The sequence below is a fragment of the Notamacropus eugenii genome, chromosome Y (genome assembly GCF_028372415.1).
Source record: "Notamacropus eugenii isolate mMacEug1 chromosome Y, mMacEug1.pri_v2, whole genome shotgun sequence".
NCBI classification, from domain to species: Eukaryota; Metazoa; Chordata; class Mammalia; order Diprotodontia; family Macropodidae; genus Notamacropus; species Notamacropus eugenii.
The window spans coordinates 1,829,913-1,844,939 of NC_092880.1; the positions used below are offsets into that span (position 1 = coordinate 1,829,913).

Genomic DNA, 15,027 nt, shown 5'->3' on the forward strand with positions numbered 1-15,027 from the left:
ACTTCAAGTCTCCTTTGTTTTGTTTTGTTTTTTGAGTCATATTCTTTTAAATCACTGAATAATAGCCAGGCATGATGATGCACATCTATCATCCTTGCTACTGGGGTAGGTTGATGGATCCCCTTGATTTCGGGAGTGCTGAGCTGCAGTATGGCTGAAGCTAATGGTATGTGCTAAGTGCAGCACCAGTGTGGTCAGCCTTTGGGAGTGGAAGACCACCAGGCTGCCTAAGGAGGAGCAAAGTGGCGCAGGTCGTAGACGGAGCAGAGTGAAGCTTCCATAACAGTCGGTTTTGGATCAGGCTTGTTTAGTGGCTGCTGTATGTTCTCCATCTTGGACTGGTTGAGGAGACCCATTCTCCAAAGAAGAAAATCAGTGAAAAATAAATAGTGGTGTATTGTGTTCTCTGTATCTTTGAGTCAATAGAGTTGACTGTAAAGTTGTGGTCTTTTGTAGAAAATTGTCTAAGAAAATAACGCTTAAATGGTTTTTGTTGAGGTTACTGTTGATGTGAGCATGGACTGTTGTGACCATTTGAATAAATGGGGTGCTAGTTGCTGCTGTTTTCTCAATTCCCTCCTTTCCTTTCTCCCCTACCCATTTTTGCTTTTTGTTTTTTGGGAGCGGGGTAAGAGCAAAATCCGTAACTTTTTCAGTCTTTAGGAATCTTCACCTCTTTTGATTATCTGCTAATTGATCCTTGAGTGCTTCAGGAATTGTTTCCTGTAGCATGGATTTTTTCTGTGTCTAATTGGCCATTTCTGATGGCTCCCAACTTGTGGTTTAAGTACAGTTGTCACTTCTTCACAAAGCCTGAATTGAATATGATGATTTCTATCTTTTTCATGGGAATGATATACTACCATAAAAAATCCTCACAATTCTGCTATTTTACTTGTGTTTGATTCCATCTGGTTTTATCTGCAAATTCATTCAGGATGAACTGGCTTAATCTGGATCTTACAACATCTTTGTTGGATTGTTTTCTTAACAACTTTTCATTGTTTTGAGGTAATACTGCTTGTAGTTTTCCAACATTTTTCTGTAGTTTGAGTTTGTATTCAACTTGTATTGCCCTTGGCTGCCATTTGAGGTAGTATATACCTGCCAATGAGGTAGTATTTGCTGGTTGAAATACTTTATGGGCTTTTTTTCCCCACTTTTTTGTTGTGATGACTGTTGTACAGGAGTTGAAATTTTAAGAAATGTGATTAATGAACTTCTGTGAAGATGGAGGAGTAAAAGATCCATGGAGAACCTTCTCAGTATCCCAAATGAGCCAAAAATTGTGTCAATAAATGCCTGAAAGAGTGAAAAACACTATCATTTTTCAAGAGAAAAATTTTGGGGGAAAAAATTCAAGGCTTAATAAACATGAGAAAAGGTTCTGATACAATCAAAATGAATATAAGAGTAGAGACATAAACATCAGACAAATAGAATGTATAAAATACAAAACAGAAGCATTAATCTTTTTAGGACACAATGGATATTGGAACAGTGGATGTAGTAAAGGAATTTAAGGAAGAAATGAATTTAAGAAAAATGCCATGGAGGAGCTGAAATAAAATGAAAAGAAACTGAATGAGAACTTTCCTGAGATTTCTGAAACAACAGCTTAGAAGTATCTGAAGAAAAAGGTAACATGTTTAAAATAGAATTATTTCCCTGGAGGACAAAATTGAAGAAACCAAGAAAGGGAAACATGGTCAAAAAATTTCACAACTGGACAAAGATTTAGAACAGTTGGATAAATTGTATCTGGAAGCCAGAACAAGGCAAAAGAATATCAGAATTCTCAGTTTCTGGAAGCTGAAGAAACCAAGATGACATTCTGGGAAACTATATAGGGAAATCTGAGAATATATTGAAAATGAGGGACAGATTATAAGTTAACGGAACAGTTAATCCTAAAGTAATCTTGCCTAGATACATCATTGTTAGACTTCACGACTGCCCTGATAAAGAGATGATTTTGCAAGTCACTGAGAAAAGCATCTCATACCAGAAAACATCAGTTTGAATTATATAACATTTCTAGCAAAACAAGAAAAAGGACAGAATCTGAAATAGTTTAGTTCTAAAAAATTAAAGCTATAAAATTTCATCCCAAATCCAGTTTAGTTTTCCATTTGTGCTAAGTTTCTAATAGAATCTTTTTGAAGACAAAAAAGGTGGTCATTTTGAGTCTACGGGGATTTCAAGGATTTGTGGAGGAGAGAGCCAGTCTTAAGGCAGCTTTGCAACAAGAAGGCAGATCATTGTCAAGGTATGAAAACCAAAGTGAGTTTTACAGTTTAACTCAATGTAATCACTCTAGGGAGATCGTTTTAGGGGTGAGGGAGAAGGGAGGAGGGAAGAAGAGAAATTGAGTATAAGCATCAAAGGTGAAGAAAATGGAGAACAAACAACAAAGAATAGGAAGAGAGGAGAAAGGGTAAGCACTCTTAATACTGATCTCAAAGGGGAGGAAGAGGGAACTGGAATTTTTAGAAAACTAATAGAACTTAAAGACAGCCTGTTTGTTGAGTGCGATTGTTGTGTGTTAAGGTTGGAATCGGATTAAAATGAAATAAGGGCAATTTTATCCCTTTTACCTAAATGCTAATAAAATATAATTAAGGAAAGACCAGAATTGAGATGAGAGATTGGGCTAGAAATGGTGATATCCAATTTCTTAAGTCTACTGTATATGTTCTGGATTTGTAGGAGCTACTGTAATTGTATGCAGTGTCTATACCTTTATCCTTTTTGGATGCTTACTTCAGCCTCTGCTCTATCTGGTCAGCTGATTCCACAGACAGCTGATTTGATGTGATTTGTTTCCTGTCTGTTGAAAAATGGCAAATTTAAATTTTTAATGTTTCTTGCCCTGTTTAGTGCCTTTCCAGCTCTTCTAAACGACTGTACTTAAGATTTGTATGAGAATTTTTAGGAGTCTACTTTCACTTTGGCTTTTAAGTTTTTTGATCATAAGCCATATTTGCCAGTGTAGTTTTCACTTTCTACCCGTGTTCACTTGTGTATTGAAGTTGTTGAATTTCAAAGTATATATTGATTTATCTTGAAGAACGTTGTCAAGTTCTTAAGTAGAATTTCTCTACTACTCTCTGTAGTAGATATTGCGACATGAGCTAGTTATCTTCATGGTGGTATATTTGCTTATGTTGATTTTGAGAATCTTTTGAAATAATTTGAGTATACAATGAAACCAAACACAGCCAGCTTTTTTATTGATAAGCTGCTCATCCATGTAGTTGTGACCTCTTTTATGTATTCTATTCATACTTAATAGTTAGAATGTCAAAGTGGATGTTTTCAGTTTCTCCCACTGATGTCAATTTGTTGGGCGTTAGACATAAAGCATAATTTTTTTCTTGCCAGATTGAGAGTCTGCCCTTTATGTCTTATGCCAAAGAAAGTCACATAGGCAGCATACTTCATTAGGAATAGGAAATGCCTACCAGCTTGCAAATAGATAGTGAATTGAATGCATGTCGTTTTGAATCTTTCCCTTTTAAAATGCTTTATAAATTCTAAAAGCTGAGTTTCAAAAGAATATTTGAGAAATAATACTCAGCTCAGTTATAAAACTGCAGAGATTAAAAAGGTATACACAGAGTTCTTCAGTGAACCATTGTTATCTTTTTAAAATCTCTGAATAAAAAGATATAAGGATGTTCTTTCCTTCTGGTTCTTTGTTACTAACTAAAAGCACTGTTGTCAATATTTTTGTATATATGAGACATTTGGAAACTGTTGATTCCTTTTAGTATGATTGACATATGTAGCACCCACCTTGTAGCTGAGATACAGCATTTCAGATAGCGTAGAAAATAATATATGGTTTTAAATTGACATCTAAGAATCACCTTACGATTCTGGCAATAATTGAAGTACAGTAATCCAGTTTCTAGCTTAACACATTTATGTATTATTTAAATGTTTTTCTTCCATTCCTTGGTAAGGTAGGTATCTAATTAGGCTGATCTATTAAGGTGGATGTTAGCTGGGGAGAATCAGCAAACTCATCCTACCTTGAGTTTGGCTACTCCTTTTTTCCTTTCACATGCGATCAGCTGTAAGTCCAATATGCAGGCCAGTCTCCTGAGAGGCACTTCTTTAAAATTTCTTAATTCCTGCCTTTTCTTAAAGAACTTAGGAAATAATAGCAAATGTTTTGCTGCCCATCTTCACCTTTGCCCTCCAGTAAAATAATCAGATTAGAGCATAGCAGCATTCTTTCCTTGTTATGCATTTAAACCTTCATTTCTACTTCCAAAATTTGTAGTGTAGAAAAGGGGCTAGGATTAAATTGCCTAAAATATTTTATTCTCTTAACTAAGGGCTAAAATTCTCTCAATATGCAAGAAGTTTAAAAAGATTATTTCCTCAAACTCTCTTTATATGGCTACACACTCAAAATTTGTAACCTGGCTGGAATCATTTTTGTCAGGGAAAAATTAGAAGTGAATTCTAACTCATCTGTATAACAGACAAATCATAGTGATTCAAAAGGGCAGGGGAGGGGAGAAGAGAAAAGAAGGAAAGGCTTTCTTTGAGGGAGGGTTGGTAAATTCATTGGTTGGAATTCTCCCCCAAGCTAGGGAAATGTGACATCAGTCATGCTGGCTACTGAACTGGCTGTCCTCACCTGCTGCACTTAGGACTGGAGCTGTACAAACTTGGTACTATTTTCATAAGTGCCAGTGCTATATTATTGAATTGTATAGCTGCTGGTGCCATAATCAGACTGTGTTACAAATGAAGAATGTGGACTTCTAATAGCATATGGCCATGTAATTATAATCAAGCTTCTAGCGTGTCTCCGGCCACATCTGGATGATTGATTAAAGAAGTGGTATACTGAAAACAATTACCCATTCCACCTCTGCCTTCTCTGGGATATGGCAGCATCCGCTAGGGACTGGCTGATCATCTCATTAAAGTATTTTCTTTAAGTGTGATCCTTGCATTTTCTGTGCAAAGATTCAAAATCCGTGGAAGCTGTGGTGGTTAATGAGTGTCATATAGTTTCCATTGATTTCTTCAAGAAGATGTTACTTGCATTTTTCATAGTTGATAGAATTGAGAAGCAAGAAGGGACCTTAGAAATATTTTAGTAGACCTCATAATCCAGATGAGGAGACTGAAACCTAAGCAGTTAAGTGATTGGCCTACAGTCACTCGGTTGTTAATGACTGACCTAAGATTCAAACTCAGTTTTTCTGACTTCCAATTCTTTACACTCAGCTATGTGACTAGATCTCATTCCACAGTAAGGGTCTTTGTCACACCTGCCTTGGTTAACAAATTTAATAGCTCTTTGGCTCAGAGTCCAAAAACTCATCTTTAAGCTGTACCTTGTATAAGGCACATAATACTGATGAACATTAGTTTCTCCTGATTTCTGAAATGTTCAGAGATAGCTGGGAAAGGCAGTTGTCTCAAAATTGAGAACCTTTAGCAGGATTTTTTATAAATAGTCTCAAATTTAGACTATTTTACATAGCCAGTTATTTGTATTTTCTGGGCAAGCCCTCTGGTAAGTGCTAGAATTATGTGAATTGGACCATTCTTTTACCTCTCCAAATTCAACCTGTAATCCTGTTTATTAAGCTGTATAAAGTTTATGTTTCTAAGTCAACAGATTAAAGACCCAAGTGTGCACAAGTCATGTGCTAGTTCTGTGGGGGAGGCCTTAAGAAAGTATAGAGGACAGTCTTTGTCCTCAAATACATAATCTTTTGGGAAAATTAGATAGTACATCTGTAATTCAGTAATTCAAAGGAGACAAATAATTTTCAGATGTGTGATTGGGAAGGTTTTCCAGGAATATGGAACTTGAGCTGACCCTCAAGGACTGTGGAGGAGTGGGATGTGGTTGGGGAGGAGAAGAAGGAAACATTTCAAATAGGAGGAAAGGTTAAAGCAAAGGCTTGGAGGTAGGGACAGTCTGCCTGGAGAGGATGGTTCATTTTGAGGTTATCAAGTGTAAGAAGAGCTTTAAATATTAGCGTTTTTGAAGGCCTGGAATGTCAGGATAAGGAGTCTAGGTTTTGTCCAATTTTGTGTAAGGAAATGACAAAGTGTTTTTGGAAGAATTAGTTTGATGTGCTGATTGGATTTTAAGGTGGGGGCGGGATTGGACAAGTAAGGGAGAGCAGTTAGGAAATTGTGGATCGTTTTTTTTTGCTTGAGTTAAAATTCCTTTTCTTTTGTTTAGGATATTGATACTGGTGTATTAAGTGAAAATTCAGATGATTCAGTTTCAGACCAATTCAGTGTTGAGTTTGAAGTTGAGTCTATTGATTCAGAAGATTATAGCCACAATGAAGAAGGACAAGAACTCACAGATGAAGATGATGAGGTGGGTTTTTTTTTTTTTAACATACCTGCTTAAGAAATAAGTGAAGTGTTTTCCTTGTTTTTAGTGCATTCTGTACAGCAAATTGAAATGTTAATCCCAATTTTTGAATGTATTGGTTCATTTAAAATTCCAGAAATTTCTTTATCTTTGTCTTCATCACCCTTCACGCATGAAAGAAAAGTCTGTTTACCTTGTAATTCTGAGAGGTAGCTAACACAAGCAGTATCATTCTCATTTTGTAGATAGAAGTTTAGAAAGGTGAAGTTACTTGCCCTTGGCAAGTTGCGGAGCCTGTCTGGGCTCTGCTCAGCTCCAGTGCTGTGCTTCTGTTTGCTTGTGGGTCAGCTCTTCATTTTCGAAACTCCACTTCTAGTAAATCTAGGGAACTTGTTTAGATAAAATGAAGTAATAGGTTTGTATTAATGGAGTTGTTGGGCCTTGTTTTAGATATCCCAGGTAACCTTATATCAGGCAGAGGATAGTGACACTGACTCGTTTGATGAAGATCCTGAAATATCCTTAGCTGTAAGTATAAAATTCTGATTTCCTGCGATACAAAAGCAAATGACAGTGAGATGTGAATTTAGAGTAGGGTTAGAAAAGTATATCCACTTTGTAAGAAGTAAAAAAATTTGTGGAATTTACTTTATTTTTAACATTACAATATACATTAATGACTTAAGGCAGTCATCTGTTGCTACATATATGTTGTTTATTGGAATGTGATTAATATTTTTTTGTTAAATGCTCACATTTATGCCACACACTTAGGATTTCCTGTTCATTAATTAACTGATGTTGAGGAAGATTTTGTTAAACTATTGTTTTAGCTTCTTATTTGGTTAATATTGCTAGTTATTCTTTCCTTCTAAGAATAGATTAGTAGTAAAGTGTATTTTCATATGCTAAAGAAGAGAAAAGATTATAAAATCAGGTATACACCATGGGGATATCTGTGTTTACCTGACTTCAAATACTCTCTTTGTATGTAGAATAAGAAAAAAGGTTAAAAAAGGTGGCCTGGGTGCTACATTTTGAGGACAGAGGATGGCAGGGGGATGACACAGCACTCAGTATCCTTGTGCCAAACAACTTCTAAGGAAGATTGTCCCCCCATGGTGAACTTAGGGAAGGATGTGGTGCAAGGCCTGGATGAGTTGTGATGTGCATTTCTGTTAGAGGGAATGTCCAAATCATTGAGATCAAAGGTATTTGAGAACTGTAAGAACACCATAATACTGTGTGACTTGAAAAGAAAACTTTAAATTTCATTGTAATGTTGGAAGACAAAAACTAGAAAATTAAAATGACTTCATAATGTTGATATAGTTGAAGTCAAGTTGAGTAAGCTGTTTCATATAACATACTGTATATAAAAATTTTGAAGTACATAGTCACATAGTAGATCTAGCAATAGTTTTATCTCATCCTAACAGAAACAGTAACATATACCGTTATGATTTTAAAAGAACTTAGTGAAAACTATTTCCTAACATTCTTTTATGACTTCCATTTTAATATTATAAGATAGCATTGTAGACACTGGGCATGCTTGGTTTTGTGAGATGATGTGCTTTAAAGTCCATTGGTGTCAGACTAAATATAGGGGCCACCGATTTTTACATCAAGATCCCTGTGGGCTACTTATTGACTTATGTTACCTCTGTTTTATTGTATTTATTTATTTTGTAACATTTCCCAGGCACATTTTATTCTGGTTCCAGGGAGTGCTTGGAAGCGTTGTGGTGCATCAGTGAACTCTGTGTTTGATGCCTCTGCTCTGGTCCTTAAGCCTGACTGGTCAAGAATTTTGCTTTCACCCATCAGTTATAACTGCATTTGACATTGTTTGCATCATTCTGCCCTTATCTCCAGCTTCTCTTCAGACTGAGCCTTATTGGTTTGTTAGTGACTCAGGGTTCAGGTTTTTTTTTTTCTTTTAATTTACATTGTTGTAGTTGTATGTATGGTTCTACTTATCTGTTTGTATCATTTTATGCAGTTGTTCCTAAGTTATTCTCATAGTTACTATTTCTTATTGTGTAACACTATACTATTACATTCATGTACTGCAATTTAGTCATTGTCCGTTTGATGGACACTCTGCTTTACCATCACAAAAAGTGCTGAATATGAATCTATATACTGATCACCCTACTTTTCTACCTGTACCTCATACTGTTTCCCTTCATGGACTCAATGCTCCAGCTAAACTGGATTATTTGGTATCTCTTGAATGTGTCTTGTACCTCATTGCCTTTGTTCAAGCCATTTTCTCTACCTAGCATGTCTATCTAGCTAAGAGACTCAGTGAATAGAGGGTTTACTAGAGTCAGGAGGAACTGAGTTCAAATCCATTCTCAAACACTTATTAGGTTTGTGTCCCTGGGTAAATCACCTAATCTTTGCTTGCCTCAGTCTTCCCCTACTCTAAAATAGGGATAACAAATAGCACCTACCTTGCAGAGTTGTTGTGAAGATCAAGTGAGATAATATTTGTAAAGTGCTTAGCACAGCCCCTGGCGTATTGTAGGTGCTGTATAAATGCTTATTCTCTTCCCTTCCCTTCCTCCTCACTTTTGACTTTCTACCTATCCTTTCCAATTCAGTTTAGAATGCTCATCATTCATAAAGATTTTTCTAATTTCCCCTCAATGACTTTCTCCCCTCAAATTTTACATAGCACTTGGTTATGAAATCTTTCCTTAATACACAAGTGTTTTATGTACTTTTTTGCATTCTAGTAGTATGTATGTCTTATGCCTCTTCTAGAATAGCTCTGTGAGGGCTATGTTTTCTCTAAACTTCATACCTTCCTCAGGATCTTGCACAATGCTGTGTTCACTGTTAATACTTCACTTATTAAATATTGTCTGTTGTGGAGGCCTTGGAATGGTGGGCTGAGGAGTCTGGACTTTTATGTTGTAGGTAGTGAAAACCATTGGATGCTTTTGAATAGGGAAATGACATGAGAAACACTGGCTCTAATGTGCAGGATGGATTGGTGGAAAGCTCGTTTAAATCATTTCATTACTCTAGATAATAAAGATCCTGAATGGCAATAAGAATGGGAAGAATTTTTGGATGTTGTGTTTCAGAGGAAGTATGAGGAGACTATAATGACTGAATTTGGGGGTAGAAGGAAATGGGGGGAGTCAGAGGTGGTTCCACTCCTTTGAGAGTTTGGTATTATTAGCAGAAACAAAAGAGTCAGGAGGGAAGGTTGCTTTTTGTTTCTCTCTTGCTTCTCTCTTTGACCCCATCTCAACAAACACCAAACCTGCAGACAAAGCCTTTTACTGAAACTTGTTTTCTGTATTGTTTCTCATAAGATGGTAGTGAGGGACCTTCACTAAAATCCTAGCTTAATGTCTTGTTATATAATTCAGGTAATCCTGAATTTTCAAGTTATTCCAGTGAGACTCAGACTTTTTAGCAAATTTAGTAAATTCCTACCAAGGTGAGAAGTCTAGGCCAAGTGAAGCACTATTAGTCTGTTCTCTCAAGATCAACCCAAGATCTCTGAAGATCAGAGAAGTTTATCACCAGAAGTGATAAGTCGGAAACCCTGTGCTAAGGTGCAGCATATGTACGTCAATACAGTGAGAATATGCTCACATGAGTGAAATCATAGATCTTCGAGGCATAAGAAACAAGTAAAAGTTAGGCTTAGTGTTAAGAAGAGAGACTGCTGAATTACTATGGCTTCTTTCTCTAGTTTAGCTCTCTAGAGCTAAGCAGTTGACAAACTTAAAGATAACAGACTGTTTAGTAACCTCTGTACCCATTCCAAAATATTTTCTCTTCCAAACGTATGCTTACTAAATATTTTCATTTCACTTTGTCCCTGAAATGACTACCAGGGATTCGTTTGAATTTGCAAGCCTTTTGAAAAAAAATGGAGCTATCACTCCTGGGAGGTTTGCTGAGGCTCAGAATTAATTTCTTTTAATTTAGGTTTTCTTCCTAACACAGCTTGATATTTGAAATAAGAATTTTGTTTAGAGTGAAAGGATTATAGGTAATTTGGGGACATGAAGAACATTGGCGGGCACATATGAGTTGAGGATAATATAAGGAAATGCTAAGGGGGAATCACATTAGGATACATAGAGGGAGAAATGAGAGAAAGTACAATGGTAATGAAGATGTCAAAGACAGGTTTCATCTAGGGTTAACCTTCTCCACAGGGCAAGAGAACTAGAGGGGGATCCATTAGATGATTTTCATTCATAATTCCAGCCATCCTCTCAGCCTTTTCCACCTCTCCATTGTTCAGTGTTCTCAATATCTAGTATTATTAATTAGGCTGTATTATAAAGTAGACTTTTCTGAGTTTGGCCTGGGAACCTAACTTCTGTTTCTAGCAATATTTCTATGAAGACATTCATTTTCACTTTCAAAAAAACCTGATTTGTAAAATAACAAAAATCATTTGTAAGGTGGGAACTGGCTACAAATGTAAGTTGGCTAGTTTCCTATAAATTGCATTACTCTCTATTTTACAAAAAGGGGGAGGGGGGGGCAATAGTTAAAACAGATTCTTCTGAATACTACCCAATCAAAATAGACATGGTAGCAGATGGTTCCTGACAGATACGGATAAGGATGGATTCCTATTAAAAAAAGGTCTACAACTAAGAGAAATAGAATGCCTCACGTCAGAATCTCCAAAAGGTGAAAAGACCACTTACCCACAATTTCAGGTTTCAGGAGAAGTTGCTAAGAGTTAAAGATGGGGTAGAATTTGAAATGTTTTACAAAATAAGCTACCAAATCTTTTTATTGCAAAACCTGATTTTTAACAAACAAGCTGAATAAATTGGCATGACTAGCATTGTTATTTCTGGTTATTTAAGAACTATTGAAACTAGTTCTACTTCTTTTTTCATTGCAGGACTATTGGAAGTGTACTTCCTGTGATAAAATGAACCCTCCACTTCCACCACGTTGCCATAGATGCTGGGCTTTGCGAGAGAATTGGCTTTCTGAGGGGAAAGGTGACGTGTCAGATAAAGGCAGACTAGAACGCCCCACGCAAGGGGAGGAAGAGGGCTTTGATGTTCCAGATTGTAAGAAAAATAAAATGAATGACTCTCAAGATTCATGTGTTGAGGAAAGTGATGAAAAAATAGTACAGATGTCAGACTCCCAAGAAAGTGAGGATTATTCTCAGCCATCGACATCTAAAAGTATCATCTGTAGTAGTCAGGAAGATGCTGGAGAATTTGAGAGGGAAGAAGTGCAAGACAAAGAAGCAAGTGTGGAATCCATTCTTCCCCCTAGTACAGTAGAGCCCTGTGTCATCTGTCAGAGCCGACCTAAAAATGGATGCATTGTTCATGGAAGGACAGGACATCTTATGGCATGTTTTACATGTGCTAAGAAGCTGAAAAAGAGAAATAAGCCTTGTCCAGTGTGTAGGCAGCCAATTCAGATGATTGTGTTAACTTATTTTCTCTAAATGTGATGTACTAAAAATGGAACCATGTATGAACCTTGTGTATGAAACTCTTAAAGAATGTTCACACGACTTGTGAACTTTATTTAAAATTTTATTTTTGTACATTTTTTTCTGGGATGACTTCTAATCCATATTAGTTAAATCTCATGCAATTTACTTTTTGGAAGAATTTTTTTATTCTCTTCCTTTGGGAAAAAACATTTTAATTACTATTTTTTCCATTTTTGCATTTTTATTAGTTTTCATTTGTATTATTTATAGAGGCAGCCAGGTATAGTGGATAGAGTGCGGGTCAGATACTGCATGGGACACTTACAGCTCGTTTGACCCCGGATGAATCATTTAACCTCTTTGTGCTTTAGTTGGTTCCCAAAACTTATGTGCCAAGTCAGATCATTTGAGAGTAAGTCATAAACACTCATACTGGGTTATATTGAATCTATAGATCCTTTACTGTTTGCATCTGTTAAGAATCACTAGTTATTTTGAAGATTGACTTTCTTTTTGTTAAGTAATTTCCTTATCTAGTTTGGGAGTGTGAAATTTTTTGAAAAAATTGTGTAAATAGTAAATTTAATAAATATTATTTAAGTTGCATACTGTTGGTGAAATGTGATGATGATTCATGAAAATGATTGTTTTTGAGTTGCAAATAAGTTCAGGTTTCTGATTCTTTGAAGTTTTATCTGTCCTTACTTCCAAGAATCTTAGGGAAAATCTCCTAGGAAAAACCTGATAGTTTTCATTTGTTATTTAGAGATCTTTTTATATTGCACAGACAAATACAAAAGAAAGGGTGGCTTTATGTTTTTTAGAGCCCATCATAGTTCTTTTATAAATTTTTAAAATTTATTTGTAGTTTACAACATTCAGTTCCACAAGCTTTTGAGTTTTAAATTTTCCCCTCTCCCCCAAGATGGCATGCAATCTGATATAAGTTATATATACATTCATATTAAACATTTTCACATTAGTCATGTGATAAAGAAGAATTAGAATGAATGGAATGAGCCACAAGAAAGAAGAAACAAAACAGAGAACAAATACTATGCATTCAGACTCTAATTCCATCTCTGGATGTGGATAGCCTTTACCATCATGAGCCTTTTGGAGTTGTCTTAGAACCTTGCATTGCTGAGACTAGCCAAGTCTATCAAAGTTAGTCAAAATACAATATGACTGTAACTGTACGTAGCATATTCTCCTGGTTCTGCTCCCTTCACTTAGCATCAGTTCATTTAAGTCCAGGTTTTCCTGAAGTTCCCGTGCTCATTATTTTATAGCACAATAGTATTCCATTACTTTCATATACCACAACTTGTTCAGCTGTTCCCCAATTGATGACAATCCCCTCAATTTCCAATTCTTTGCCACCACAAGAAGTTGCTGTAAATGTTTTTGTACATGTGGGTCCTTTTTCCATTTGTATGATCCCTTTGGGATACAGCCCTAAAAATGGTATCGTTGGGGCCATCATAATTCTTTCTATACTCCTTTGCCACCAGGACCATACCAGGCAGGTCTTTTTAAGGGCCTCAAGTACAATGTAGCAATGCCCCTTTGGATGAATGATAGCTTACCCCAGACCTTTTTCACACTTCAAATTAGGATTAGAATTGGGAAAATCTGTTTCTACCAAGTTGAACATAATTCAGATGTAACTCATTATGTTATCTTAATCTGGACATATGGCCCCAGGTAGGTGTCTTGGTTTCAACAACCAGGTCCAGTTTTTAAAAAAAATTCAGGAATTACACAAATGAAAGCATGTTCTTAAAGAATCTTTTGGTTTTTTTAGGCTGTCAAAATATTTACTAGATGTAGTTAAACCATTGGTACATGCTTGAATTTAATGTTTTAAAAGTTGGGGACATCAGTCACAATTACATAAAACTGATATTAACATGAATTTCTGCTCTTCCATGCAAATCAAGGTGATCCATTTTTAAGATTTTGCATAGGGGCACCTCCAAAGCAAATAGATTATGATTTGGTTTTTTTGGAAGCAGATTTACCTTCATAACTATTGTTGCTTAGTTTGTGAATTCTTCGAACTGCAGATTATTTGCTGACTGGAAAGCTAATTTAAATTTGAAATTTTATTGCACCAATTTAGGTGACTAACGTATTTGTGCAAGTTAAGATAAGGAAATAAAATAAACTGGAGTCCATTTCTGCTTGTATTGAAGACTGGTAGTGAACCAGATAGCTGTACATCTGGATCATTTCCCTAGAATGTCTGCTCCAACTCTTGCTCAGACTGGGCCTACTCAACCCCCGTGGCTGCCCAGCCTGGTGTGTGTGACAATGCTGTTGAGTCCAACTTGGACTGGAATCAAAGTGTTGCAGCTTGTACCACTCAGTGGTGCTGCCCCATGCTGGGCTCACTGTTGGTGATCACTTGCTGTGGTGCTAAAAGTGGCAGTTGTGTGTGTATGTGTTCGTCCTTTGTTACTGAAGAAGACCATGTCATCAGAGAAATGATGACATGACTTGCACTTGACTTTGTTTTGCGTGAGGGAGGGCTGTGCACATCACCAGCTTCACTGCCCCTCCAGAGCCATCTGAATCTAGTGACTAGATATTCATCAGGATGATTGGAGATGACCCAGGATGAGGCAATTGGGGTTAAGTGACTTGCCCAAGGTCACAGAGCTAGTGAGTGTCAAGTGTCTGAGGTGAGATTTGAACTCCGATCCTCCTGACTCCTGCGTTGGTACTCTATCCATTGCACCACCTAGCTGCCCCAGGATGGGATCAAGAGAGTAAATAAAGGAGTTGTTCCAAGCAGGAAGTATCAACTCATGTTTTGAAACCAGAAGAAAGTCAATTACAGGTCAACAAGCATTTATTAGAAATGCCTAGAACACTTCTAAGTGCTGGGGATACGCAGAAAGGCAAAAACAACAATCTTTGCCCTCAAGGAGCCAGCAGTTTAATGGGAGAAAACATGCAAATAAGAAATGTACATAGAAAGCAGAAAGAAGAAAATCATGGTGTTGTGCCCTCATCTAGGAAAACTAGAACCACTTGCAGAAGGTAACATCTGAATTGAGTCCTGTGCCAGACAGGCAGCTACTCTAAGTGATGTTGGGCAGCAGTCGGGCTGCTGGGATCAGGGTGGCGAAGCAGGCAAGGACTGGATAGGAGTGGGAACTGTATTTAAAGGATCTTGGCCAGGGGAGCATTCAAT

The 15,027-nt window shown here is 36.7% G+C and overlaps 1 protein-coding gene across 4 annotated transcripts in view; it reads left to right on the plus strand.

Moving 5' to 3' along the window:
• The window catches only part of LOC140516604 (E3 ubiquitin-protein ligase Mdm2-like), a 29,313-nt gene extending 16,882 nt beyond the window's left edge, over window positions 1-12,431 (plus strand). For 2 of the 4 annotated variants that reach the window (XM_072627609.1, XM_072627611.1), the window contains exons 8-10: window positions 6,227-6,370; window positions 6,818-6,895; window positions 11,268-12,431. In XM_072627609.1, coding sequence (XP_072483710.1) covers window positions 6,227-6,370; window positions 6,818-6,895; window positions 11,268-11,834 — 789 coding nt within the window. In that variant the 3' untranslated portion in view covers window positions 11,835-12,431. The remainder of the gene's footprint in view (window positions 1-6,226; window positions 6,371-6,817; window positions 6,896-11,267) is intronic. The other 2 variants (XM_072627608.1, XM_072627610.1) reach the window with 1 other exon arrangement.
• Window positions 12,432-15,027: the final 2,596 nt, after the last annotated feature.